General features: G+C 38.9%; 7 protein-coding genes across 11 annotated transcripts; 3 read left to right on the forward strand and 4 right to left on the reverse strand.

Annotated features, from left to right (window-relative positions):
- The first annotated feature begins 683 nt into the window (after positions 1-683).
- Positions 684-2,367, forward strand: LOC132203898 (mannan endo-1,4-beta-mannosidase-like). Its single transcript, XM_059632062.1, has 8 exons — positions 684-837; positions 897-1,055; positions 1,144-1,385; positions 1,442-1,608; positions 1,670-1,782; positions 1,838-1,959; positions 2,028-2,147; positions 2,198-2,367. Exons 1-8 carry the CDS (start codon positions 762-764, stop codon positions 2,327-2,329), a joined length of 1,131 nt encoding a protein of 376 aa, XP_059488045.1. The 5' UTR covers positions 684-761; the 3' UTR covers positions 2,330-2,367.
- Positions 2,368-2,459: 92 nt separating this feature from the next.
- Positions 2,460-6,252, reverse strand: LOC132203892 (pyruvate dehydrogenase phosphatase regulatory subunit, mitochondrial). Its single transcript, XM_059632053.1, has 13 exons — positions 5,674-6,252; positions 5,411-5,623; positions 5,190-5,353; positions 4,897-5,133; positions 4,734-4,844; positions 4,305-4,673; positions 4,070-4,246; positions 3,838-4,004; positions 3,634-3,782; positions 3,282-3,579; positions 3,054-3,233; positions 2,799-2,999; positions 2,460-2,737 (listed from the first exon to the last, which is right to left on the reverse strand). The coding sequence occupies exons 1-13, from the start codon at positions 5,907-5,909 to the stop codon at positions 2,525-2,527; spliced, it is 2,715 nt and encodes a 904-aa protein (XP_059488036.1). The 5' UTR covers positions 5,910-6,252; the 3' UTR covers positions 2,460-2,524.
- On the forward strand, positions 6,085-9,274 carry LOC132203897 (myotubularin-related protein 9). Of its 2 annotated transcripts, none has more exons than XM_059632060.1 (11): positions 6,085-6,475; positions 6,633-6,812; positions 6,897-7,059; positions 7,118-7,275; positions 7,330-7,455; positions 7,510-7,659; positions 7,715-7,826; positions 7,884-8,112; positions 8,172-8,434; positions 8,497-8,806; positions 8,867-9,274. In XM_059632060.1, the coding sequence occupies exons 2-11, from the start codon at positions 6,666-6,668 to the stop codon at positions 9,006-9,008; spliced, it is 1,800 nt and encodes a 599-aa protein (XP_059488043.1). In that variant the 5' UTR covers positions 6,085-6,475; positions 6,633-6,665; the 3' UTR covers positions 9,009-9,274. The 2 variants fall into 2 exon arrangements, with proteins under 2 accessions (XP_059488043.1, XP_059488042.1); XM_059632059.1 differs by having other exon boundaries at positions 6,087-6,515; positions 8,867-9,273.
- LOC132203896 (early endosome antigen 1-like) lies at positions 8,875-11,945 on the reverse strand. Of its 2 annotated transcripts, none has more exons than XM_059632058.1 (10): positions 11,819-11,945; positions 11,350-11,758; positions 11,180-11,291; positions 10,924-11,119; positions 10,713-10,837; positions 10,340-10,645; positions 10,150-10,281; positions 9,851-10,087; positions 9,483-9,790; positions 8,875-9,432 (listed from the first exon to the last, which is right to left on the reverse strand). In XM_059632058.1, exons 1-10 carry the CDS (start codon positions 11,853-11,855, stop codon positions 9,294-9,296), a joined length of 2,001 nt encoding a protein of 666 aa, XP_059488041.1. In that variant the 5' UTR covers positions 11,856-11,945; the 3' UTR covers positions 8,875-9,293. The 2 variants fall into 2 exon arrangements, with proteins under 2 accessions (XP_059488041.1, XP_059488040.1); XM_059632057.1 differs by having other exon boundaries at positions 10,340-10,648.
- Positions 11,946-12,093: 148 nt separating this feature from the next.
- LOC132203891 (uncharacterized) lies at positions 12,094-20,189 on the reverse strand. Of its 3 annotated transcripts, none has more exons than XM_059632051.1 (13): positions 20,004-20,189; positions 19,542-19,800; positions 19,221-19,427; positions 17,044-18,998; positions 16,310-16,978; positions 16,014-16,257; positions 15,779-15,956; positions 15,531-15,722; positions 15,314-15,477; positions 15,091-15,265; positions 14,840-15,031; positions 14,449-14,781; positions 12,094-14,389 (listed from the first exon to the last, which is right to left on the reverse strand). In XM_059632051.1, exons 2-13 carry the CDS (start codon positions 19,769-19,771, stop codon positions 13,586-13,588), a joined length of 5,343 nt encoding a protein of 1,780 aa, XP_059488034.1. In that variant the 5' UTR covers positions 19,772-19,800; positions 20,004-20,189; the 3' UTR covers positions 12,094-13,585. The 3 variants fall into 3 exon arrangements, with proteins under 3 accessions (XP_059488034.1, XP_059488035.1, XP_059488033.1); XM_059632052.1 differs by having other exon boundaries at positions 15,091-15,256; positions 19,542-19,803; XM_059632050.1 differs by having other exon boundaries at positions 12,095-14,389; positions 19,542-19,803; positions 20,004-20,188.
- A 120-nt stretch (positions 20,190-20,309) lies between these two features.
- On the forward strand, positions 20,310-22,531 carry LOC132203901 (protein immune deficiency). The gene is made up of 5 exons (XM_059632065.1): positions 20,310-20,386; positions 21,480-21,666; positions 21,723-21,863; positions 21,918-22,075; positions 22,280-22,531. Exons 1-5 carry the CDS (start codon positions 20,378-20,380, stop codon positions 22,424-22,426), a joined length of 642 nt encoding a protein of 213 aa, XP_059488048.1. The 5' UTR covers positions 20,310-20,377; the 3' UTR covers positions 22,427-22,531.
- On the reverse strand, positions 22,467-24,212 carry LOC132203900 (deoxynucleoside kinase-like). The gene is made up of 6 exons (XM_059632064.1): positions 23,842-24,212; positions 23,588-23,769; positions 23,237-23,370; positions 23,059-23,177; positions 22,840-22,997; positions 22,467-22,788 (listed from the first exon to the last, which is right to left on the reverse strand). The coding sequence occupies exons 1-6, from the start codon at positions 23,909-23,911 to the stop codon at positions 22,660-22,662; spliced, it is 792 nt and encodes a 263-aa protein (XP_059488047.1). The 5' UTR covers positions 23,912-24,212; the 3' UTR covers positions 22,467-22,659.
- Positions 24,213-24,309: the final 97 nt, after the last annotated feature.

Below are 24,309 nucleotides of genomic sequence, written 5' to 3' on the forward strand. Positions count from 1 at the left end.
TAAATCTATGGGGAAAACCACAGAAAATTATAGCGAATGCATGTATTTTTGGGTTAATAAACAAATATATGCAAAAAAGTGCAGAAGTTCGCCTTCAACACATTTCAAAGAGACCAAGTTTAGCAGCGTAAATGACGTGTGCAAATGTTCACGACCACGCGCTCGTTTGCTTTGCCAAGCAATGACCAACGAGGAAAACATACCGCGGATCATAAGAGCTGCATCAAATTTTAAAATAAACCAAAATTTCCGACGAATCCTCTGGTTTAATGAAAAAATTGAGGTTGCCATTAACCATGCGCAGCAAAATTTTAATTTGATTTAAAAAATACAGAGAGAGAAATTTAACTTCTTGATTAATAATTCAATCCTTAATTCGCTAAACTTTCTTGTTTTGCTGCTGTTTTTTTTTACTGAACTTTATACTTGTTATTGATAATTCTTCAGTCTTTGGGTCCAAAACTTCGTCAGGTATTTTCATCAAAATACACAAAACTTTGATAAAGCTGTGCTGATTTGCATGTACAGTTCTGGTGCTGAAGTACTTTTAATTGATCTTCAGACTCCAGATCAGCGTCAGATTATAATTTTTTGAATAAACAAAAAAAAATCACTCAATAACATTAATTTTTGATAAGAAAATGTGTGATACAATCTTGTCCATTCACTTCAATATTCCTAATCAGCGCTGCTGCCTCTCCTTATATAATAGAAGTACACGCAGTGCCTTTTGACAGTAGAGCAAATTCACAAAACCAAAGATGCGTTTTTTGCCGATCGCAGGGCTGGTTTTTATTGCCGCCCTTTCCAATGCAGGGGTCCTCAAAGTTACCTCAGGTGATAGTTTATTCCCAAATTTATATTGAAAACTAAAACTTTTAATTTACATTTATTAGGCTACTTGAGCATAAATGGCCAAAAAGTGTTCCTCTCTGGACCAAATATTGCGTGGCAATCGTACGGCTATGACTTCGGCAATGGCATGTATGATGTGAACGGCGGAGCTCTGGAAAGCCAACTCCGGTCTATCAGTGCCAATGGGGGCAACGCAGTTCGTGAGTGAAATTCGATTTTTGATAGAGATATATAAATTATATGATAAAATAAGAAAATTTTTTTATATTCCTCAATAAATAAAAAAAGGCATCTGGATTCACGTCGAGGGCGACAACACTCCGCAGTGGGACTCGAACGGCTATGTCACTGGACTGGATAACACGGGTACTATGATCAATGACCTGAGGCGCTTCTTCGACGCAGCTCAAGCGCAAAATATTGTGGTGATCCCAGTTCTATGGAATGCAGCACTTATGAGAAATCAAAACGTGCTGAATTTGCATTGGGACGATGCTAAACTGCAGTCTTATATTGACAACGCTTTAATAGTAACATAAATTAATTTTTTACTTATATTATAAATAATTTTTTTTTCAATATGAAGCCAATGGTGTCTGCCTTGGCTGGCCACCCAGCAATCGGCGCTTGGGAAATCATGAACGAGCCCGAAGGCTCTGTTCTTCCAGGCTCTCACCCTGACCCATGTGCTGATACTTCTGCTTTAAGTGGCCAAGGACCTGGTTGGTCCGGTGCCAATATCCCAATGGAAAGGTTTTTAATAATTGAAAATATTTGAAGTAATGTATCTTTATTAATGATTTTGATAAAAAAGGATGTTGCGGTTTTTGAATTGGCAACTGGCTGCAATCCGAAACACAGACCCCAATGTTCTCAGAGCTGTTGGAACTTGGTCTGAGCAATCTGCTTCTGATAGCCTTGGAAAGAGTTAGTAATTTTTTTTTCATTATTATATTTTCATTTGGCTAAATTATTTTACTAGAAAACTATTACACTGACGAATGTCTGGAAAGAATTGGTGGAAAGCCAGGTGGAACTGTTGATTTCTACCAAATCCACACCTACTCTTACAATGGAGCTTTTAGTTCAACCTCTCCATTTAAGGTGCGATATAATGCAATATTTTAATTATTAAAATAATTCAATATATCAAATGTTTGCTTTAAAATCAGCACACTGCATCGGAGTTTACGTTGGACAAGCCAGTTTTGATTGGAGAATTTTCGGCAAGTTGTGGAGAAAATTTGGGCCTGCCTACCATGTTCGACCATCTCTATTTCAACGGCTACAGCGTAAAAATAAACATAAATAATTAGAGGTTTTGACTAATTTAATTTTAAAGGGAGGTTTGACTTGGATGTATTCTGGTGCATCTGATTGCGGCGACTCGCAGCAAGTTCAAAATGATGGCTATCAGCACATTAGGAACTACAATGACCCAAACAATGGAGGACTAGTGGAATTTGTTTTTTAAATAAAATAAATAAAACTTTTCTGATAATAATGGTTATATTTAATTATTATCATTTGTTTCAACATTCAGATCACAGATTATGTTTAATGTATTTTTAAATAATCGATTCCCTAGTAAGTCACTATATAGGTATAGCATGGCACAAATATAAATTAGCTGACAAACAGAAGTCTTATCAATCTTATCATTAGTTGCTTACTTTATGTGCGGCCGAGTAGCTTGGTAACGAAGTCTCTCAGGGTCAATGGGGGTGTATTTGGTTGGCAGGACGGGCGAGTGCAAATTGACTTTGGCTTCGTACTTGACTCCAGCGATGTCTACCTGGTATTCCCCACTCAGAACATAGTCAGTCGTCACAAGACCAGTGTTCCCTTTTTCGTCCCGGTTTTGAACAAAACCCAAGCAGACCTGTTGAATTTAATTTTATTAGCTAGGTCTTTACGACGAGCAGTGCATTCAATAAAATGACCTGTCTGCCAAGAGTGAATCCGTAACCAGTGGTGGTTGTGGCACCAACATAACGGCCGTCACGTAAAATGGGTTCTCCTCCCCACGGCCAAAGGTCAACTTCGGGATCATGGTCTTGAAGAATTAACTGCACATACATTCTCTTGACTCCCTCCTCACGCTGCTTCAAAAGAGCATCCTTCCCGATAAAGTTTTCTTTTTTCTAAACAAACTTTTTTTTATTAAACTGTCTCTTTTGTCTAGAAGACTGACTAACATCAAATTTAACTCTAAATGAGCGCCCACATTCTAGGGGTGTTGTGCTTGTGTCCAGGTCTTGACCCCAAAAAGCGTAAAACTTTTCTATTCGGAGTGCCCTCATTGCGTAGTATCCGCAGTGCTGCAAGCCATACTTCTTTCCAAACTCTACAAGGCCGGAGTAAACATGAAGGGCAAACTGCAAATTTTTTTATTAGATCAGTTCAGTCTGTTTTTTTTCTAATACCTCATTCGGAATATACAGAACGCAGCCGAGTTCTCCAGTATGGGTCAAATTCATGGCTCTAATGCCACTGGCAAGCCCAACGTCAAGTTCTTTGAAAGTAAAAAATGGAAAGAAGGTCGGATTCAGGTCCACGTCAGCAAGTTCCGACAGCAGAGGGATGGCGTGAGGACCCATCACGCAAATGGCGGTGTACATGGAAGTGACGTCTGATATTGCTACAGAACCATCAGACGGCTTATGTCGTTTCATCCATGCCTTGCAGCGAGTTTGCTGAATGGTTGGTGCTATCATCATAAATCTAAGCAAAAATTTAAAGTAGAAACACCAATTTAATAAAATTATATAATTTTACCTGTTCTCAGCAAGTCGAGCAAAGCTGCAATCGTTTTCATAACCTCCCCGTTCGTTTTGCATACCAGTGTGAATAATACCACCAATAGGAATATCAACATCATTGGAACAAATTCTTTGCAAAAAGTCAATAACTTCAGGGCCCTTAGACTGTGTAAAATAAAAATAACTGTAATATTGAAATAACAAATAATAAGAAAATTACCCATAGATCCATTTTTGTAAAAGATGAGTAATCACTCAGTCCAACAGTTTCGCGACAAGCTGTGTACTCGGACTCTACTATGTCAAACCATGGAGGTTTTCCAAAGGTGTTTGTGTTTGCAATCCTGTAAGGTCTCAATCCATAGTGTTGCTCGTAGTCGGGCGAGTCTAATGATAACCACATTTTAAATTGAGTGTTCAATAATAAAAAATAAAAAAATGTCAAGACTAACCTGCAGAGCTTGCTGCTTCACTATCAACTGATGTATCAAAGTAAGAGGGTCTTTCGTATCCCATAACTTGCCCAAAAACGGCACCATCCTGTCGAAGTCTCGGGTAAATTGGGGACATTCGTAAATTCCTGCCAGTCGTGAATTCTTGGAAAGGATATGGCAGTTTGAAATGCATGCCTACATATTGAAAACCATTTCAGTAAAGTTAATTTTTAAGATTTCTTACTATTTTTACCTGGCACTTCCTTGACCCTATCTCTTAGGAATCGTCGGTTATTGTGCAACCCCAAAAACCGACTCAATTCCAAGTCATATGAATCTGCTGGCATCACTCCCTGTTGGCCAACAATCAGTCCTGCGGTAGCCTTAGCAAGTCCACCAGCTGCTGTCAGCCCTACTGTGTTTGCGCCAGCTGCCACGTAGTAGTTCTTCACCTCTGGGGCTTCTCCCAAAATCCACTTTCCATCGGGAGAAAAAGCCTCAGGCCCATTACAGAGTCTTTCGACGACCACATCACTCAATGATGGGATGCGATGCAGCATTTGTTCCAATAAAACATGGAAGTGATCCCAATCGGGAATCAAACTTTGGTGGGAAAAGTTATCTAAAATTATTATTATGTTTGTTTTTAATTGTTACTATTGTATACTATTTTTTTTTCTACCTGGAACTTTGCCATCTTCAAACGCAGGCTTTGCGGATAATTCAAAGCCACCTATCAGCAGCTTGCCTTCGTTTTCTCTGAAATAAATCTGCCCATCCTCGTCTTTCACAACTAGTAACAAAATTAAATTCAGAACATGTAAATTGAATTCAAGTTTTTATACCTGGAGTATTGGGGTCTAGTCCAGGTATTACTTTTGTGTGCAAACAATAATGCTCTGCTGGGTGTAGAGGAACTTTAACAGGAGTTTGACTTAGTTTTCCAACTCGGCGGGCCCAGAGACCTCCGCAATTTACAAAAACATCACACTGAATTGTGCCTTTGTTAGTTTCAACAGCTGACACTCGGCCCTTTTCCTCCAAAACTTTCTGGATGTAACAGTTCTCAACAATTTTCACGTCTAGAAAATAAAAAAATTAAACTAATCTTGACGTAAAATTTTAAAGAGGAGTCAACCTTTTTTCTTAGCTGCAGCAATCAAGGAGACACAAATCTCGTACGGGTCTCCTACACCATCTCCAGGCACCCAAAGTCCGCCAAGGACGTCCGAGGTCAAAATGATAGGACACTTGCTAGCTACTTCATTCACGGAAATTATTTCACAAGGAATTTTCCACGCTCTGAAAAATAAAATTATTTTTACAAAAACTGCATTTTTTTAATAAAAAAGGCTCAACTGGGCTCTGGCTTTGATTCTTCTAAACATAGTCATCCTGTCTTTAGTCCTGGCAATGGACAAACTGCCGCACTGCCTCCAACCAGTCTTGAGGCTCACAGCATCCAACTCATTGTAGAGTGCCACACTATCCTTGGCCAATCTGGTCTCTGTGTATGTGTTCCTCAGGGTGGAAACAAGACCTGTTGAGTGCCAAGTGCTGCCTCCACCCAATCTAAAAACAAAATCTTAAAACAAAAAAATATTAAACAAAATATTATGTACCTTCCCTGCTCCAGCAAAACAGTTTCGTTTCCAAGGCCCAATTTTGCCAGTTCGTACGCAACCGCCGCCCCTTGAACTCCACCACCGCAAATGACCACTCGTGCCTTTGACGGCAAAGCATCTTCGTTGGGGGTTGACTCCACTTGACTTTGGTTGATCAGTCGGATGGACTGCCGGAAAAGAAGAGGTCGGTTTTTGGCTGCCCTTAAATAGAGGGCCGGATGTGCAGCCGACATTGTGCGTTTGGATTTTCGTTCGGATTGTTAAACCATCGCAGGGGGCTATTTTTAGCGAACCAGCTATAATAAAATGCGTATGCGGCTATATCACGCTGATCAACTCATAGAAAGCCTTTGTGCCCAAGACTGAGAAGATCGGATGCAAAAATTGAAACCGATATTTGAGCGGAAAAAGCTCAGCGGATCTATACGCAAAAATTTAATTTCTCCTGGTGTCAATATTTAAAGTGAAGCACAAAAGTTTCAGCTCGTGGCACCCTTGGCCTTTTCCCAATTCTTCAGTTGCGTTTTTGCACTTTTGGCTGCAGACAACACGGGTCCACAAAAGTCAACACCCGGTCAACAAAAATCGTCACGCCCCCTATTTCATCCCCTCTTCGCACTTCGCACACCTGATTGATAAACATAGGCAGTAGACATAACAACATAAAGGGCTACAAAATTAAACTTCCTTGTGTTCTTGTGATCTGTAAATTTCAAGTAGCAAATTGTGCATGCATTTGGAAGCACTTTTACATCGTTAAATCCTCCATAAAAATTATGAATCTACAAAGACGTTGCAAGTAATGGGAATATTCATGAAAAGAGAGATTTAGAAAAGTGGTTCGTTGTGTGCATTAATTAATTTATTTTTAGTGGATCTTGTTTTAACTCAATTAATTGTACTATGTTTTCACCTCCAATACATATCTAATTTCATATTTTAATTTATTTTTGCAGAACATAATAGGAGATTATTGCAAGATCTGAAAAATGGAGTTTGTGGAGCTCATAAAAACGTCAAAGGTGGACAATGTCACCTTGTATACCCACAATGGCAAACAAGTGGAGGTTTCGCTGTGTGTCAGCTCGCACCACCTAATCCTGTCCGCTAGGAAAGAGGGAGTCGAAGAACTTTGGGTTTGTCCCTAAACTATCCGGACCATTTAAATATGATTAATTCTAACATCAATTTTCTCTCTTGACTTTTGCAACTCTTATTAGATCCTGCATCAAAACATAGATACTGTTGATCGAAAGCCAAACGGAGTTGTCGGTGGTTTAATCATTGTGAAATGCAAGGATTTCAGAATCATTCAGCTGGAAATTAATGGCTATGAAAAATTCACAAACGTTGCAAACTCCCTGGAGTGGCTGTCAACCTTAGGTTCAATTAATTGTTAGAAAAACAAACTCAATTGCTTAATGTTATTTATAAAATGCAGATAACATGACTCTCCTCTACCCGTTTTTCTACCGGCCTGTTTATAACATGCTTGAGGATGGTTGGAGTGCATTCAACACCGAAAGCGAATTTTCGAAATTACTTGTGCCCGGTTCAAACGAAGAGTGGAGGATTAGTTACGTCAACAAGGATTTCTCAGTAGGAAAAATTTCCCACATTTCAGCACAATCTTTAAAAGCTGTTGTTTTTAAGGTGTGCGGCAGTTATCCTAGTGCTGTCGTCGTGCCTAAAAATATAGACGATGACACATTGATCGCAGCATCAAAGTTCAGACAAGGAGGGCGGTTTCCTATTTTGAGCTACAAACACGAAGGAAGCGTAAGCTAAAATCTTTTCAATTTGGCCAAAAAATTGATTTTTTCTTTTTAATAGTCCGTGCTTCTCCGAGCAAGTCAGCCACTGGCAGGACCGGGAATTAAGAGATGCAAAGAGGACGAAAAATTAGTTAACTCAGTTTTGGGCCCTGGCAAGAAGGGCTATATTGTTGATACAAGATCTCAAAGCCTTGCGCAAACTGCAAAAGTAAAATATTTCTATATTTTCAAGTTAAAGGTATTTTATAAATATCTGTGGATAGGCTCGAGGCGGTGGTGTTGAACCTGAGGCGCACTATCCTCTCTGGAAAAGAGTTCACAAGCCTATCGACCGACAAGCAGCGTACCTGGACAGCCTTGCTAAATTAGTTGATGGTCAGTATAATAAACTTTCAACTAGAATTATCATTATTTATTAATTTTTTTTTAAAGCTGCCAATGACGTCACTAGTTCTATTGACAAGTGGCTGTCTCGAGTTGAGAATTCAAACTGGCTGAGTCATGTGAAGGATTCATTGAACTGCGCTTGCCTTGTCGCTCAGTGCCTTGACCAGGAAGGTGCGTCTGTTCTGGTGCATGGATCCGAGGGGCTAGATTCGACCCTACTAGTGGCATCTCTTGCCCAAATAATTTTAAACCCAGATTGCAGAACAGTCAGAGGGTTAGAAACTGATTTGATTTAAAAGAAAAAATTGGGTGCTTATTTGATTATGAACTTAGGTTGGAGGCCTTGGTTGAGCGAGAGTGGCTGCAAGCCGGTCACCCTTTTACATTGCGTCATAAGAAGAGCTGCTTTTCAGTGGGAGGCAGCAGCGTTGTTCCAGGGAGCAACAAAAGTGGCATTGTCAAAGGCCAGCAAGCTTGCACATTCCTGCTCTTCTTGGATTGCGTTTTCCAAATTCACTGCCAATTTCCTTGCTCTTTTGAATTCAACACCCATTTGTTGACCTTGCTCTTTGAGCATTCGTACAGCTCCCAATTCGGTATTTGCCTTTTAGTTATCATTACTGTATAAATTAGTAATTGCCATTTATAAATATTTTAGGCACATTCCTTGGTAACTGTGAGGCTGACAGAGAACAATTAAAACTTTTTAAGAAGACAGTGAGCCTTTGGTCTCACCTCAATAGGCCTGAGGTACTACCGTCGTTGATGAACACAATGTATGAACCCAACTCAAGGGTCATTTGGCCCTCCGTCGCACCCATGAGTTTGATTTTGTGGAGGGAACTTTTCTTACGCTACTCGCCTGCTTCGGCTGACGGTGTGAGCACAAGAATGAAAGCTGCCAATGATGCAATCATGGAACTGAACATGAAGGATAAAGAGCTGAGAAGTAAAGCTGCTAAATTAAGGTAGACTTTGTTTATAACTTATAGTTTTTATTGGATAAAAATTTATCTCTCTATTTCAAGACGGCAGTTGATGGAACTTGAAAAGGAATCTATTGAATTAGGCGTTCTTGAGTCTCCAATGTCCTCTGCTCCAACCCCTGCTGATGGAAACATAGAGGTCAACGAGGGGCTTGTGGAGGTGCAAAGTAATCCCTTATTCTAGTCAGTATGTATTAAAACCACGCTACATTGCTAACGGTTAAATCTAAGTTAATTAATATTTGTGATGAATCACCAATAAGGTCTGATTGCAAGGTAAATTTGGGGTTTCAAGGGAAAATTTTTCTGTTGTTATATAAAGCTTATACACATTTTTAGTAATAATTTTTAGTGTTATCCAAAAACACAACATTTAAAAGTTTGTTGTTGCATTTAATTAAATTAATCATCTGTATAAATCTATAATGAATAATCTATTTACTCGGACTCAAAAACTTCCTATAGTATTTTAAATCAACTTGGTCAAAGCAACTTTCAGATGGGCAACTGTCTCATCGTCCTCTTCGATACGAACTGGCACGTCCAAGCAGACGGGTATATTTGGCTTAGCCACATTGAGGAGCTCAGACAAGGGCAATTTTCCAATCCTGTGCAAATTTTAACTGAAAAGGGTTTTTAGTAATTTTATGTTACTTACCCTATTTCCGTGCATGCGTCGTCTGGTTCATTATCATTGTCAGCAACAAGATCAAACTGAATGAGACAATCTGTGTTTCCGAAGAGACTTTGATGCTCTTGAACCTGCCAGATATGCTTGTGCCCTACAATAGCTGGGCTGAGATGGGAAGTTGGAAGTGGGTAATTTTCTGGAGTTTCACGTATTTCCGATTGTTCGCCCTTTGAGGTGACCAATTTGAACTCGATGAAGAACTTCTTAAACTCTGATATTCCCGCAATCAAGCTTTTCTCAGGCACCTCAAGACTTTCTATTTCCAAAACAAGCTCCTGCAATATGATACCAATTAAGCAAACATTATCAATAAGTAGGGCAGAGGGGAAAATTGCCTTTGTATCAGGTTCTGCACAATGTTCTTCAGCTTTCCTAACAGGATTTGAGATTTTTCTCGGCTTTGGTTTTGGAGTTTTCTTACTCGGCTCAACATCTGCTGTCACAACTAACTGGTTGTTGATGGTGTGGTTTTTCAACTGCTCCTGCAGAGCTTTAAACTGGGCCATTTCAAGGCTCAACTGACGAGCGTAGCTCTTTCTCTCCGTTTGCAGTTGATCGTGGAGGCCCTCAAGCTTATATATAATAATTCTAGTTTATATCTCTGATATTAAAACAATATGTAAATTGACTTTACTTCCTTCTTGTAGGACTCGCACATGCTCTGCATAGACCTCATTGCTTGCTTGTGCACCTCGACCTCGACACTCATTTGTGAGAGCATCTGATCACTCTCTTCGTTGGTTAATTCCACTGTGGCCTCTGGTGGCTATACTTGGAGAAATTGGCATTTTATTTTATGTTGCATAAAAGGTATATCAAATTGCCTTTAAATCAACTTCGAAATTAATGGTCTGCGTCATCTTGTGCTGGGTCGGCTCCTTTGTCGGCAGCTTGTGGCACTGCAGCCCATTCAGTTTTGATCTCAGCTCTTCCTCGTGCTCTCTGAAATTTGCTAAGGCTTGACACTTTTCCTCCAATTCTTGCTGAATTTTCTTCAGGTCAGCGGCATGTTCTGTTCTCAAGACGTCGAGTTGCTTCCTCAGGTGCTTTGTCTCCAACTCCAACGCTTCTGGCACTTTTCCTGCCTCGCGAACCACATTATTCATCTGGCCTTGTATAGCAGACTTTTCCTTCTGGTGTGCAATTTTTTCATTATTAATTTTGTTTACTCCGCTTATTTCAAGATGAGACTTATACCTTTAGATCTTCAATTTCTATGAGTAGCTCCGAATTCCCCCTTTGCAGCTGCAAGACTTGTGATGCTGCTTCCTGAAGCTCGACGTTTCTTAATTTTTCAGCCTCTAGCTGTCCAACCACATCCTCTAAAATTAATTACAAATTTTGTCATTTTCTATTAGTTATTTTTAAATTTAAAAAAAAGGTCCACCAAATTTTTATTTCAATATACCAAACTTCTCCTGAAACTTTTTAACTGCATCTTTCAAAAGCCTATTCTCGTCTTGTATAGTTGTGAGCTGCGCCATTGAATGCTTTGAGGCCCTTGAGGTGCGAATTAGCTCCGCTGAGTCCAATGTGTGAAGCCTCAACATTTGGGCTAGTCGCTCTTCTGTGTCTTTCAGTCTTGTGACTGCTTCTGCAGCTTGCTAAAATTATTAATGTGATTAAAAAGGACTTACAAAAAAAATAGGGCGCCTTAAATGTACCTGTTTATAGGCAAGTGCATGACTTTTCCATTCGTCCATAGCTTTTTTAACAGCAGCGTAGTGGCTATCAGAAGGTGTGGGTTTATCAGAGCACCGAATTGGCGTGGCCAAGCTGAATTAATTTTATCCCAAGAAAATTATTTTGTTATTTTATTTTCATAAAAATTTACTTGTGTCCGTTATTTTGAAGCCTCTCTGCGTTCACAGAATCTTCAGGCACCCTTAAAATTTTGCTGCAAACTTCCTCGGGGAAATCTTTGTTGGACTCTAGCCGATCCTCAAGTTTTCCAATAACGTGTTCATAATGATGACACTTTTCAATGAGCTGCGAATTTTGCATCTCCATAGCTTTTAAGCTTTGAGCCTGCTGCTGGGTTTCTTTGCTCAGGACGGCTTCCTGTAAATGCGCAGGCCAGCGAAGCCTTGCCTTCAACTGCCTCAAGGAATCTTGGAGCTCGTTATTTCTTTTCTTGAGTTCATTGCTCTCACTGAGCGACTTTGCAAACTTTTCCTCTAATTCGGCCCTATCCAATAAAGACAACCGGCTGACTGACGAACTCCTCGCTTGAGCGCTCATTGCTATAGGAATTAGAAAATCACAGTGTGATTAATATAATAAAAATAAATAAAAATTCTTACTGCGGCTCTTTGGGTAGCGCCTTTCGGAATGCAACATTTGAAAGAATTTTTCGAATCAGATTTTCAAGAATCTAATTTTAAAACACCGAAGTTGATTGTTGTATTTTAATGTTTCGCCGTGTCTTTGTTGGTGCATTGCTTAATAGTTGCCATGGTTACAGTTCTGACCAATAAACATTTTAAGCATTAGAGCATGACCGAGCGTAGCACGTGTGTGTGACGCAGGTCGATTATATAAAAATATGGAGTAAATTCAGTTTTTGTTCATGGTAATACCTTCAGTGCTTTATTTTTCCATAGAAATGAAACACATGGCCTTCAAAATAACTCAACAAAAAATGCATTAAAAAACGATTTGCCTATTAGCAATGTAATTCCAAAATATATATTTCTTTAGAGGGATAAAAATCATAAGTGTCAAATCTATTTTTGTGGCCGCTTTTTACAGCTCACATTACACATTACAGTACCCCTTAGTTAAACAAAATAATTTTATCTTCTCCAATATAAGACGTAATAAGTACTTTTGTGGGAAGAATTTTTAATTTCTTTCAATCTCAACTTTTGCTTTCTCTTATCATATAATATAGTTTATTATTATTCACCTTCTTAGTAAATATTTAATTTTGTGTGTGAAGTACTATTACATTTGTATGGATATATTATCAGCAAAGATGAGCTGTTACATACAACAAGTTTAAATTTCAGATAGAAAACACAACCAAAACACGATATTTAATATAAAAATGCACATTGCACAGACAGTTAAGTGACAAGCTTGGAGTAAAAGGTAAGTACTTTTTAAGCAGCAAAATATTTCATTTACATTTAAAACAGCAAGTTTGTGGAATTATTAAGAATTAATAGTTTCAGGCAGACACAAAATAATGATCGCAGCTTGTGAAATTGCAAATTACGCAATTATTTGGCTATGAGTGCTGTGACAAAACACAAATTGCATAAACCAGGTACTTAAACATATATTGCAAATTTATTTCACCGTCTATTCCTAAATGAAGCATTATATTATAGTACATAGGTTGTTAACTATATTTTTTTGTTTTTGGTTTATCGAATAATTGTTAACAATTTTAAACACTATTTGCATCATAATTGCAATTTTGGATTGATAATTTAGTTAATATTGTTCTCATTTGACTATACATAAATAACCATTAAATGTAGTCACAATTTGCAACTATATGACCTTCATTTAAATAATATCAAACTTAACTATGCTGAAAATATCAAGGATGCTCTGAGTCAGCCACTCAAATTAAATTCACTTCTTTCACACAGTCAAAATTTAGCTAGATGTGACTATCACAGAACAATGAAATGCAACATAAAATCCAATTAAAGGAGTTCCACTCAATCATTACATCTGAGGACTTCAAAGAGTGTAGAACACTTTACTTAAACAATTTAATTTTAGGATAGAACCAATGGAATGGAGAAATTTTCTAACTTGATTTTGCATACAGTGATGCATACAGAAATTTCGAGATTCCTAAAATTATGTAAAATGCAATTAAGTCTTTTAAGTAGAAGCGTGGAACAACAGATATTAAATGCAGCAAAAGTACAGGAATTTTAGTGTTTGTGCTGCATAAATGAAGCAAACCAATCCTAAAGCACAACACCATTCATTTTGACAGGCAACCTCATAACTAGTTTAACAAAAATGTGATTAGCTGACTAGGGGCTCAAGAGGAACTAGTAAAGGGTATGTTATTAATCATTCTTACTTCAAAACATATTTCTATCCTATTTAATTACTGGCTTTTTGAGAATAGTTGGTTCATCTTTAAGGAAGGTGCCTGACCGTGAAGAATTGCTTAGGAGTTTCGGTTTAAAGCCCTTGTTGATAGCCGGTGCCGAGCTTGATTGTGACAAAGGCATTGGCTGACGCCGCTTCAATGGCTCTACTTTCTTTGCAACGACTTTATTTTCTTGGCCTTTTAGAGGTCGTTTGGGGGCCGCTGCCTTTGCCCTCTCCATCAAGATATTTGGTTTGCGCTCTGCTGACGACGAACCTCCAAACCGGAAAGGTGGTCTTTGCTCTTCTTTAGCAGGTGGTTTCTTTCGTGCTGGAGATGACGGAATTGAAGGGTTGCTGGCCTGCTTGGCTGGCGAGGACGCTGTTGAACTCTTGCCTCCAATTGAACTGTTGGAGGGCCTTCGATCAGTCAAGCATGGTTGAGACGAACGATTCATTATGCGGGACCTAAGTGCGGGAATAGGCGAGTTTTTGGTTCGCGTTTCCGAAACGGATTTACTGGAGGCCGAGTCAGAAATGCGAGAGCCGCGAAGAACTGGAGAGAGGAACGGTTTTGCGACAGGAATATGCGATGATGACGCCGACTTCATTGGCTCTAGAGGTTTGCGTGCGGCTATTGCTTGGGGACGCTGCTTGTCCTTGAAAGCTGGAGAGGACGTCCTGGAAGACTCGGAACTTGACTGCTTGACACGGGCAGGCACGGACGACTTCTCCGGAGTTGCTGTTCTTGTGCCTGTGGCACTGGAGCTGTTGCTGGTGCCAACACCCTTTTGTGCTGCTTTGGTTTGGTTCTAGTTTTAAACAAAAATTATTAGAGTGCAATATAATATAATAGCACAAATAAATATACCTCCATAACTTTTTGTGGCCACGACTTTGGTCTCGATGAGCTTATATCAGATTTTGTCAGTCTACTCTCAACTTTAGTGGTCGCTGATGGTCGTCCTCTGGTCTGTCTCTTCCGCAAAACAACTTCAGGATGGTGAGTGGATGTGGAAGCCTCTGGCGCTTTTCGCTGTGGCATTGGCTGGACCGTCGCAACTGGTTGGCCACGAGTCATAGCCAAAGTTACTTGTCGGAGGTCAAGGTTTGGCGGAGCTGCTCCAATCAATCGACCCCCTTGGTATCTTGGGGCCGAACCATAAGAACTGCCTGCACTTCCTCCTCTCGAACGTTTACCATTCTAAAATTATTAACAACAATTTTAAATGTTGTATTTTAAACAAAATTAAGGAACTGACCTTTGTCAAGCTAAGGGAGCGCGACCTTCGAGAATCTTCTACGTCATGTCCAAGGCAAGCAGACTCTTGTACTTTGGTCCGAATACTTGACGCAAGCATAGCCCAAGATTTACACCTCATGGCCCTAGAGCCCATTCGAATTAGCCCAGCCTCAACGCGAACTTTGATTCTTTCAAGCAACTCGACAAAACTCTAAAAGAGACAAAAGATAATATCAAGAGATGATTTAGAACAGAGAGAAAGCTACTTACAGCACTCCACTGCATTTCGAGTGGTGGCTCTGGTGCAGCAGCAACGGTTAAAATTCTGCTCAGCTTTGTGTGGCTCTGGCAGGCCTGTTCTGGTGGAAGGCAGTCTACTGCACTCATGATACTGTCTTCCAGTCTGCTGATATTCCAACTCAGCTCTTTGCCCAAGCTAACAAACCTGTGAAAATTGTTACTTTCTAAGGTTTTCAAATCAAATCAATCACACCTCTCGCTGGACAAAACGCTGCTGAAATGCTCAGCCATGAAAGTAACGCAAGCGTCCAGTAATTGTGAAGTTAGTGCATACACTGCTTCTGCCCAACGCACACTCGGCAATGTGGCCAGCAGGCGATCACAGCTCATAACAGTGTCAAGAACATTGTCCACGCTCTAAATAAAAACAAATGTTAATTTAAAACAACACTAGCTGTTAAAGACCGAACCATATGAACAACATGCTGGAGGTAGCACTTATCTACCAATTCTCTCGGCAAGTTGGCAAACGCTTTGCTTGGCCAGATACGAACAAAATACTTAGTAATCCATTTTAAGCTCTTGTGATAAATTTCATCTAGTCCATAAGCAGCAGCAAGTGGCAGACATTCCAGCACACCAACCGCACAAACAGAACAGGGCTAAGTTTGAATATGGAATTTTAGGTTCCAATTGAAATTCAATTAATTCCTTTTACCTTGTGAAAAAAGTGACAGTATTTTACTTTTAAAGTATACATTATCACTTCCTTGAGGCCCTCAAGCCCTAGCATATCAGTCAGAGTGGCCAACTCCACAATACTTAAGCTGTCCGGTATATTGTTGGTTCCAGAATAGATGTGGCTCAAAGCAAAATGCACTGCATGAAAGCTAAATCTACAGAAAAAACATCAATAGTCCCATCGGCGTAAAACAAAAAAATGTGCTGTTTACCCTTGAATGGAAATCACATTCCCAGCGCTCTCGACCCAACCTCCACTTAACATTGCAGCAAAATATTGGCAGCGTGATGACAAAATACACTTGTGGGCTTTGATCCTTCGTCCAGCAACATCCACCACAACATCCGTGTTTATTTCTTCAATAAACATCCTTAGTAAATCTTCTCCCAATCGCGAACAAGGACCTCCTCTGTGAGGCAGAGATGACGAAATATCCGTTTCCTCAGTGCTAGCATCTAGGCGGAAATAAAATGTTTTACCAGTAAAAATATGAGGCGTTCCAATTACCTATAACCGATCTGTCCACACTGCTCTGCATGCTGCTCATTTCTGATTCATCCGTGTCTTGGTTGGGACTGTGGCACATCAAAAGACCTTTGCCAGGACTTTTGCTTCTCATCGAGCTTCTGGAGTCTCGAACCATCAACTTATTTTCAATCCAAGACGTCTCTTCAACTTTTTTACTATAAGGCCTTCCTTCTCTTGAAAGTTTGCTATCTGGCCTCAGTGTGCTCCTATTATCCATATCAGACAGTCTAACAAAGGTCCTTGATACTTTTGTGTATTCAGACAAAGTTTCTAAGTCTGACTTTGCAGCCACCTTTTTCTCGCAGATCAAGGATTCGTCAAGGCTGCACGATTCCTTCTCAGACTTATCTTTGATAGAAGAATCTTGTCGAGAGCCAGATTCTATTTTTGTCATGGAGTCAGACTTTTGAAGACCATCAGGTTTAATTTCTCCAGACAAACTCTGCGCCCGCTTGTGCTTTTTTTGGTCTTCTGCAGCCTTTGCTTCATGCCAAGAGAGACGATTTGTGCTTGATTTGATGCTATGGCCCGATCTTCTTTTAACCACAATTTCATCATCCTTTCTTTCCTCTTCTCTTGACACTTCTCTAGAAAACGGTCTCCTCTCAGCAAGCTTCTTTGGAATTTCAGATTTTGCCTTGCCATTTCCTGCAAAAATAACCCAAAAAATTTAATCTACTTGGAATTTATAAAAAAAAAAAAATAAGCCTTACCAATATCTATGTAAAAGAAAGAAGATTTCTTTTTGTCTTCTTCGGGTTCTGGTTCTTTTTCCTTCTCTTGCCGCGGTGTTGTCTGCGGAGTAGTATCACTGTCGGAAATGTCCACAAAGAAACCAAGTCCGCTATTTTTCCGCTTAACGTTTTCTGGTTCTTGGTCTTCTAATTTTACTGTAGCAAGTTGTGATGAGAGAAAATTCTTCTTTGGTTTTTTCACCGCATTGCAATTGACTGGCTCTCCCATATCCACCACCCAGGCTGTGGCGTCAAGTTTCCTTGCAAAGTATGGGCTTGACGTAGGAGTTTCAGTTGGAGGCTTGATACTTGCAGACTTTTCACCTCCAACTTTGCATTCTTTACCAACACTTGCGTTGTGACTTCCAAAATCTTCATCAACAATACCATTTAAGGAGTCAGGAGTCTGCACATCTTGGGCAGTGGTGTTTACTTTAGTAAAGTCTATGCTAGGAAAGGGAGGTTCCTCTAATTTGTTTCCAGTCAATTGTCCCTCAGAACCTGTGACGTGTTTTGAATAGGCTGGTATAGAGCCTTTGAATAGGAGACTTCCTTGCTTTTTCTCAATATCTTGCCTGTCGGGAGGGTCACTTGCTTCTTCCTTGTACTTGGCAATAACTTCCAACTTGTTTTTAAGTACCTGTTCATGTTCTGTTAGTTCCCTTTTTTCTTGTGCTCGCTGGACTTGTGTTATTAAAATTGGGCTTTCCATGTTAGCAGCGGCAAAAGTTACAAGGTTTTTTGCTGTAACATTTGGTGCGTCACTACTGCTAGAAGTGGTGACTCCGGCTATTGATATTTTTTCATCTGGTTTGCTTGACATCCAGTCGGTGGAAGGAATTTCTGTTTCGTCCAAGAGCGAGGATGCGTCAATGAAATAATTTCCACTGCTCCTGTTTGACGACTTGTTGACGTCGTAAGTGTTAAATTGAGGTATAGCAGAGCTGTTGATTTTGCTTGAAGTTGCAATACTGCTCAACTCTAGATAGTCCTGCTCAATACTTGTAATTAGACAAAATGGTTCATCCCTCTTAGGCTCAACACTTTGAGTTGATCCCACGTCTTGCAAGAAAATCAAATCTTGCATTTCTAAAAGTGACTTGGAAATTTGTTCACTAAATTTTCCATTCTTCATCCTGGAGGCTGCTTCAAGGTTTGGTTTTTTCACAGGGCTGTCACTAAAGTCAATTAGAAGTTCATCACGCTCTTCACTTTTCTTCTCGGACTGAAGTGAATCAAGACTAATCAGCGCTTCAACACTTTTCACAATTTTCTCTTTCTTCTCTTCCACTTTGTTTTCCTCCAGAGGTAAATCCTCTCGATCGGATTCTGCGTCAGAAATGCTAGCCATTGTAGCACAGGCGTTTGCTTTCTGATCTTCTAACACACCTGAAGTGTCACTCGGAGCTAAACTTTTGAAAGTTTCGTCTGTAGTGGTATACAAGCCACTTTCCATCCCAGAGTCTTGAGTTCGGCTCATCTCTTCAGGCGTGTGCAGTGAACATGGAGATGACAAGCTTGATTCAGTTTGAACTGGTGGGTCTACATGTATTGGCGGTGTGATTTCTTCAACCAAAAATGCTTCAAGTTGTTTTGTTTGTTCGGTGCGCTGACTAGTTCTTGATAAATTAAGGTAGGTTGGTTTCTTTGCAACTTTGATCTGTTGAAAAGAGCGAATTAGCTCGTCTTGTTCTTCAAGCTCTTGTTCTAATAAGTCCTTTTCCTGGTCAAGTTCGTCAAGAGTCACTAGAGAGTAGTAATATGAGCTGCTCCTTTTCAAACTTTCCCTGACTTGCGGAATGTCACTGATGTCTCCAGGCGTTAGTTGTGGTGTGATGTAAGCCTCGTAATTTGGACTGGTAGCCAGGCATTCGTCAATATGGCTGATGATAAAACTTTCCTCGTTGAAAGTATCCTCCTCTTTATACAAGTTCCTGATAACAAAAGAAAATAAAATGTTTTGGAGCTATAAATTAAATGTACATTTCAGGTATGAGAAAAACGTCTGACAAACTGGCAAGTTTAAGAGAAACTGGTAAAGTGAAGTAAATTTTATGCAGAAGGCCATAAATTTAAATTATTAAATTGAGTTTACATCCCTGTCCTTCATAAGTATTACAAAGCATAACGCAGTGTTTGCATTTTTCACTTCTTACCTAAGAAATCCGCTTATTAAATTTTCCGACACTCCAAATGGTAAAATTACTCTCCAAGTGTCCTTGTCTGTTTTTGTTTTCTTCCCACAGCAGAATCTAAGGTAAAACCTCCGAGCTCTTGCTTCGACTATGCAGTTGTGGGTGGTAATGGTTTGTGTGTGATTGAGTTCTAATTCCAAATCACAGAAGATTCCTTCAGCAGAGGCCCTGCAGAAAAAATTTACAGCATTAATAATAAATGTTAAAATTATTATTTTTTTTGCAATATATACTAAAAAATTGTTATAATAATTGAAAGTGAAGTTTTTGTTCTTATCTTACTTTGATATGTCATTCTTCAGTTGATTTGCCAAAACTCGCTGTAGTTTGCTATGCTCGGAGTCACAGCGAGTTCCAAATGTTGGTGTTTGACTTGGGTTGACTCTCTGCTGACTGTGATTTGATGAAGTGAAAGGGCGAGAGTGTTGTTGCTTTTTGATGCGGCGACTGTGATGAGGGTATGAAATAGAGCTGTCTCGACTGTTAATCTTGGGCCCAGGCCGCCCTGCCATGAGTCATTTTGCCCTCACTCAGCCATAACCTGCTGTAAACGGAACTACGAATTAGGCAAAATATTACACAAACATAACTGTAGCGGGCTTCTTTGTTCGTGTGCGGAGCGAGGAACAACAGTTAATGTGTAGGCAGGCAGCCAGTCAAAAAGATCAATAAACTGTTCGATGGCCACCGACTGCTGGGCCGAAACCATCCGGACGGGAGAAATTTCAGTGAAGTAGTGCTCACCTTTATTGTGGTCGGATTTTCAAGAGGCCGCTGTCCGCATTCATGCTCCACATATTCGTGATTTCACTGACATCGATGCAGTGACAGCGGAACTGCAGGAAGCAGGACCCTTTGATAAATTGCACACAATGGAATGGGAATGGAGTAGGATGGGCCCGCACCTTTTGCTCAAGCTTTTGCTCTTGCTTGCTAGAAAAACCACTTTCCGGTGAATGCGCAGGATATAAAAATTTCAGATGCGCAGCTATTCGGCTAAGCTTTACACAATATTCGAAGGTAGTAACAAAAGAGTCACGTGACTACTGACAAACCTGGACCCAGACGACCCAGACCTCTTCTACACTGCACTTAGGACAAGGACCCAGACAGAAACTATGAATGTAGTAATCTAGTAATTATGATTGTATCAATATTAATATAATTGTAGCACACAGGATTGCAAAAATCAAATATTTAATTTTGTACGTAGCTTAAGAGGCGATAAAATAAAGTCGGAGGGGAAGTTGCAAGTTATTTTCTATTCACATCACATGCAGTGTGATCTATGGTCTCATCAGCTCTTGCAGGCGCCGCGACAAGGTTGACAGTTCACAAGAAAAGTTGTAAATTTAATATTTGTTCAACGCACATTCCCGACGTGAAATTTTTTTTTGTTTTCTCTTTTGAACACCCACACACTGCATATTATGAGACGCTAAATTTATCTTGACCTGACCCATTGAGTACAGTACATATATTAATGCCTTTTAACTTGCTTATGTACTTCTAGATACATAGACATATAGGTGCGCCAGCAAAAAATGCTAACTGTATATTTCGATCATTTCTGCACTTTTCGTATCCATGATCCATGAGAATTCTGTGTGAGACCTTTCGTCCGCATCGGCAGTCTTTTTTGCTTTTAGGATCTAACAAAATGTACTTTAGAATTTTATGAGGTCATTTTTTTCAATACTTTCTTACCGATATAATTACATAAAAATTGTGGGCCACACGGGATGACATTTATTATGTATATGTACTATATTTGTATTTTTATCAGAATATTACGTATTATATTATGATGAACGTTTCTAGATAATTTGTGGTTTTATGACGTTAAAACCTGAGTAAAATAATACAAGCGAAACTAGCATAAATATTAAATATAATATGTAATATTTTGTTGCTTGATTTAAATTTTTAAGATCATTTTTAATCATATATAAGCAACTTGTGGAAGATTATAATTATATAGAAAACCAATATTGATTTAATTATGCAATTCTAAAATTATTTAAATATTTTTGTTTAGAAAAAACTCAATCTATAGATAAAATCAGAAAAATTAGAGACACTAATTTTCTTCAAAACAGATCGATTTCCATTTTTACACTGAATATAACTTAATTTAAAACTTATGTAAAATGCATTTTTTTTTTAATCGATATTAATAAAATCGAGCGCATTTTAATAAAAAAAAAATCATTCATTTAGGCCATGGATGATGACCACAATATTGTAACAGATGCCGCACCAACTCCACAAACCCTGGCAACACTTGTGGGCGCCAACCTGGAGCAGCCAAACAATTTTATGACCCCTCAGAAATTGCCAAAACAGGAAGCATGCAGCACAGTGATTAAATCACCTCCCACCAACAATTTCATTCAAAATGCAACAAGTGAGTATAGTATATAACTTATTTGCAATTCTGTACGGTAATAATAAAAAATTCAGGTTCTTGCATCAATTTGGAGTGTTCGAATAATTTTCAAATTGGAAATAATCTTACTTTCAACTTTTCTAAGTCAAAGAATAAAAAAAAGAAGAAAAATAAAATGACAGTGGCAAAGTCATATGAAAGTACAATTCTTCCTGGTAGGTTAATTAAATTTAATTTTTTTTAATACTGATATTTGTTTTTAAATGTAGCATTACTTGAACGAAGTGATCTCCGAGTTACCACTTCAAAGATAAAGGACGTGAGAATTGGGGAGCCGTGGCGATTTGTGATGAGACACTTGGGAGTGACAAATCCAGAGATTGAAAACAAGCACGAGGAGTACATCAATAAGGGAGGAATTGAAGAGGTACTTTGCGGTAATTTGGCCCAAACATTGTTAAATTTATGTTGAAACAAATAGCACATATTTTAAAATTTTTAAGCTCCAATGCTCATGTTTGCCCTTCCTGAGAATACACGTCCTTACCTCTGCATTTAAATGAGGGCAATGTCCTTTGCATTATGCACATTACGATAAGATAAATTTTTATTGCGATATTTTATGAATCAGGTGATCTACCAGCTTCTGCGGCTGTGGATAGAGAAAAATGGTTCTTCTGCTACACTTGACAAGCTAAGTCGGGCTTTGCTAATGGAAAATCAAAAAGATGCCTTGGATAGCCTTTACCATGCTTATACAGTGGCAGAGCCTATTTAACCATTGGATGAAATTTTGTGATATCATTTAAAGACCTTCATTTCATATTCAAAATTTATTTTTCTACACAATAAAAAGTGCAAATGTCAAAACTTGTTGTCTTTTTTTTTTTTAATTAATTCTATTTAGATAATTGGCCACAGATTCGTAGAAATAAAAATTTAGAGAGGAATGCTTTTTACGTTGCTAATAAATGCCTCTACACAAACTACCATACTTTGAGCTCAACATTCTCACTGCAAGGTTTCCAACTCCAACAATTGGTTGTCGTTGTTAACTGAGCTCTTCATGATTCTTTCTCGGCATTCATCAAATTTGGCTGACAACTCGGACAAGTCCTTGTTTGCATCAATCTCTATCACCTTTTAAATAGAAAAGGTAAATTAAGAATTTTTGAAGCGCAATTTACTTACTGGTGCTTTGCAAAATCGCTTCGTTAGTCCAGATCGAATGAAGTGTTCATGCAAGTCATGCAAAGTCTTTAGGTAGCTCATTGAAATCTTTTTCTCTTCATTTCTATTTCTATGTTGAATTCTCTCAAAAGCAGTCTCTGGGGTTGTGTACAAATAAACTGGAGAAATTGCATTTAATAATAATTTAACCTTGGTTTTCAAAAATAAAGTAGCGCAAACCAATGAGATCAGCATTGACATCCTGTGTATTGCAGATCCACTTGTACCACTCATCAAGAACGGCACGGTTGACACTCGCAAGGAATCCAGAATTGTAGAGGTTTTCCACAAAACAGTGCCTGTTAGGTAAGAAGCGTGTAAATACCAAACCTTATTAAAAATTTAATATTCTTCAAACCTTGCGCTGTGAATCGAGCGTTCCATCACTTTAATGGGAACGTCAAAGTTTGCCTGATGCATCTCCAGCATTGTCAGTTGGACATAACTTTGAAAAGCCATTGAATATTTAGATGGGTCTTCGTACATCAAGTCCTGCATTGAAATGATTTTTAATACATAAATATACCATAAGTTTATAATGTGATGAGTGGTGAATACATGCAATTTAACGTATGAATTTTCACTACAAGAAAATCAAATGATAATTTTTATGTTCCGCATTTTCTACCCGTTTTTTAGATTATGAATGAAAAAAGCTTGACACAGATAGTTAAGTATGGAGTAAATTAAATGATTGAATAATGCATACTAGAAGGTTGTGCCCATTTGCATCACGCCACATTTCAACGGGTTCAGCCAAAGCTATGACTTCTGGCATCCTCTTGAACTGGTTTAGGAAGGTTGTCTTGCCGCTGCCAATATTTCCTTCCACCACGACAGTAAAAGGCCGATTTGGTTTGCTCGTCATACTGCTGAATGTTCGGCAAAGCCCTGCAAGTGAATTAATCATCATCCAGCTCAATTTTTTTAGGATTTTCCGAGAAAAGTCGCTGTGAAACTCACTTGACGTAAGGACGCGTCCGTATCTCCGTACTACGCAATGCATATTAACCCGCCAAAACGATATAATCATCTGATTAATACAATCAACTGGTTTTTTACCGCTCAAAATGAATAATAAGAAAAAACGTGCCAAACCCTTCTGATTAACTCCTCCTTATATAATAGTAATCTGGAGGAGGGGTGGTGCTTGAGGGTTCACAAAGTTTACATAATTACAATATTGCGCATATATCCTTAACTTGATTTGCTGTGGTCAATAAACGTTTAAGAGTGCCATTAATTTTGTTCCAATGTCATTGAAATCAGTGAAAAATTAACTTAAGAGCATTTTGTGTTGTGAAAATGTGAACGGTGGTTGTGGTTATTGAAGTGATAATGATCGATGATTAATGACTAAATGACTTATTTACCATTTCTCTTTGGGTTTTTCTCCACGAGATGGCACCACCACAACCAAAATAGAAATCT

The sequence above is a fragment of the Neocloeon triangulifer genome, unplaced genomic scaffold (assembly GCF_031216515.1).
Source record: "Neocloeon triangulifer isolate White Clay Creek 2 clone unplaced genomic scaffold, ASM3121651v1 ptg000020l, whole genome shotgun sequence".
NCBI classification, from domain to species: Eukaryota; Metazoa; Arthropoda; class Insecta; order Ephemeroptera; family Baetidae; genus Neocloeon; species Neocloeon triangulifer.

Excerpts from the sequence above, each read along its gene's own strand:
- LOC132203892 (XM_059632053.1), bottom strand. The coding sequence starts at position 5,909 with ATGTCGGCTGCACATCCGGCCCTCTATTTAAGGGCAGCCAAAAACCGA. Across the intron at positions 3,783-3,837 it reads TTACAAAAATGGATCTATGG|TCTAAGGGCCCTGAAGTTAT; the intron begins GTAATTTTCTTA and ends TATTTTACACAG. Across the intron at positions 3,000-3,053 it reads CATTTAGAGTTAAATTTGAT|AAAAAAGAAAACTTTATCGG; the intron begins GTTAGTCAGTCT and ends AAGTTTGTTTAG.
- LOC132203891 (XM_059632051.1), bottom strand. The coding sequence starts at position 19,771 with ATGGCAGGGCGGCCTGGGCCCAAGATTAACAGTCGAGACAGCTCTATT. Across the intron at positions 15,032-15,090 it reads TCGAAATGCAGTGGAGTGCT|AGTTTTGTCGAGTTGCTTGA; the intron begins GTAAGTAGCTTT and ends TGTCTCTTTTAG. Across the intron at positions 14,390-14,448 it reads GGCCACAAAAAGTTATGGAG|AACCAAACCAAAGCAGCACA; the intron begins GTATATTTATTT and ends GTTTAAAACTAG.
- LOC132203897 (XM_059632060.1), top strand. The coding sequence starts at position 6,666 with ATGGAGTTTGTGGAGCTCATAAAAACGTCAAAGGTGGACAATGTCACC. Across the intron at positions 7,827-7,883 it reads CCTTGCTAAATTAGTTGATG|CTGCCAATGACGTCACTAGT; the intron begins GTCAGTATAATA and ends TTTTTTTTAAAG. Across the intron at positions 8,113-8,171 it reads GATTGCAGAACAGTCAGAGG|GTTGGAGGCCTTGGTTGAGC; the intron begins GTTAGAAACTGA and ends TTATGAACTTAG.
- LOC132203901 (XM_059632065.1), top strand. Across the intron at positions 21,667-21,722 it reads TTTCATTCAAAATGCAACAA|GTTCTTGCATCAATTTGGAG; the intron begins GTGAGTATAGTA and ends TAAAAAATTCAG. Across the intron at positions 21,864-21,917 it reads TGAAAGTACAATTCTTCCTG|CATTACTTGAACGAAGTGAT; the intron begins GTAGGTTAATTA and ends TTTTAAATGTAG.
- LOC132203900 (XM_059632064.1), bottom strand. The coding sequence starts at position 23,911 with ATGATTATATCGTTTTGGCGGGTTAATATGCATTGCGTAGTACGGAGA. Across the intron at positions 23,770-23,841 it reads CGGACGCGTCCTTACGTCAA|GGCTTTGCCGAACATTCAGC; the intron begins GTGAGTTTCACA and ends ATTCACTTGCAG. Across the intron at positions 23,371-23,587 it reads CAAATGGGCACAACCTTCTA|GACTTGATGTACGAAGACCC; the intron begins GTATGCATTATT and ends ATTTCAATGCAG.
- LOC132203898 (XM_059632062.1), top strand. The coding sequence starts at position 762 with ATGCGTTTTTTGCCGATCGCAGGGCTGGTTTTTATTGCCGCCCTTTCC. Across the intron at positions 838-896 it reads GGTCCTCAAAGTTACCTCAG|GCTACTTGAGCATAAATGGC; the intron begins GTGATAGTTTAT and ends TACATTTATTAG. Across the intron at positions 1,386-1,441 it reads ATATTGACAACGCTTTAATA|CCAATGGTGTCTGCCTTGGC; the intron begins GTAACATAAATT and ends TTCAATATGAAG.
- LOC132203896 (XM_059632057.1), bottom strand. The coding sequence starts at position 11,855 with ATGTTGCATTCCGAAAGGCGCTACCCAAAGAGCCGCA. Across the intron at positions 11,759-11,818 it reads GCGCTACCCAAAGAGCCGCA|CAATGAGCGCTCAAGCGAGG; the intron begins GTAAGAATTTTT and ends TAATTCCTATAG. Across the intron at positions 10,088-10,149 it reads GCGAGTCCTACAAGAAGGAA|CTTGAGGGCCTCCACGATCA; the intron begins GTAAAGTCAATT and ends ATTATATATAAG.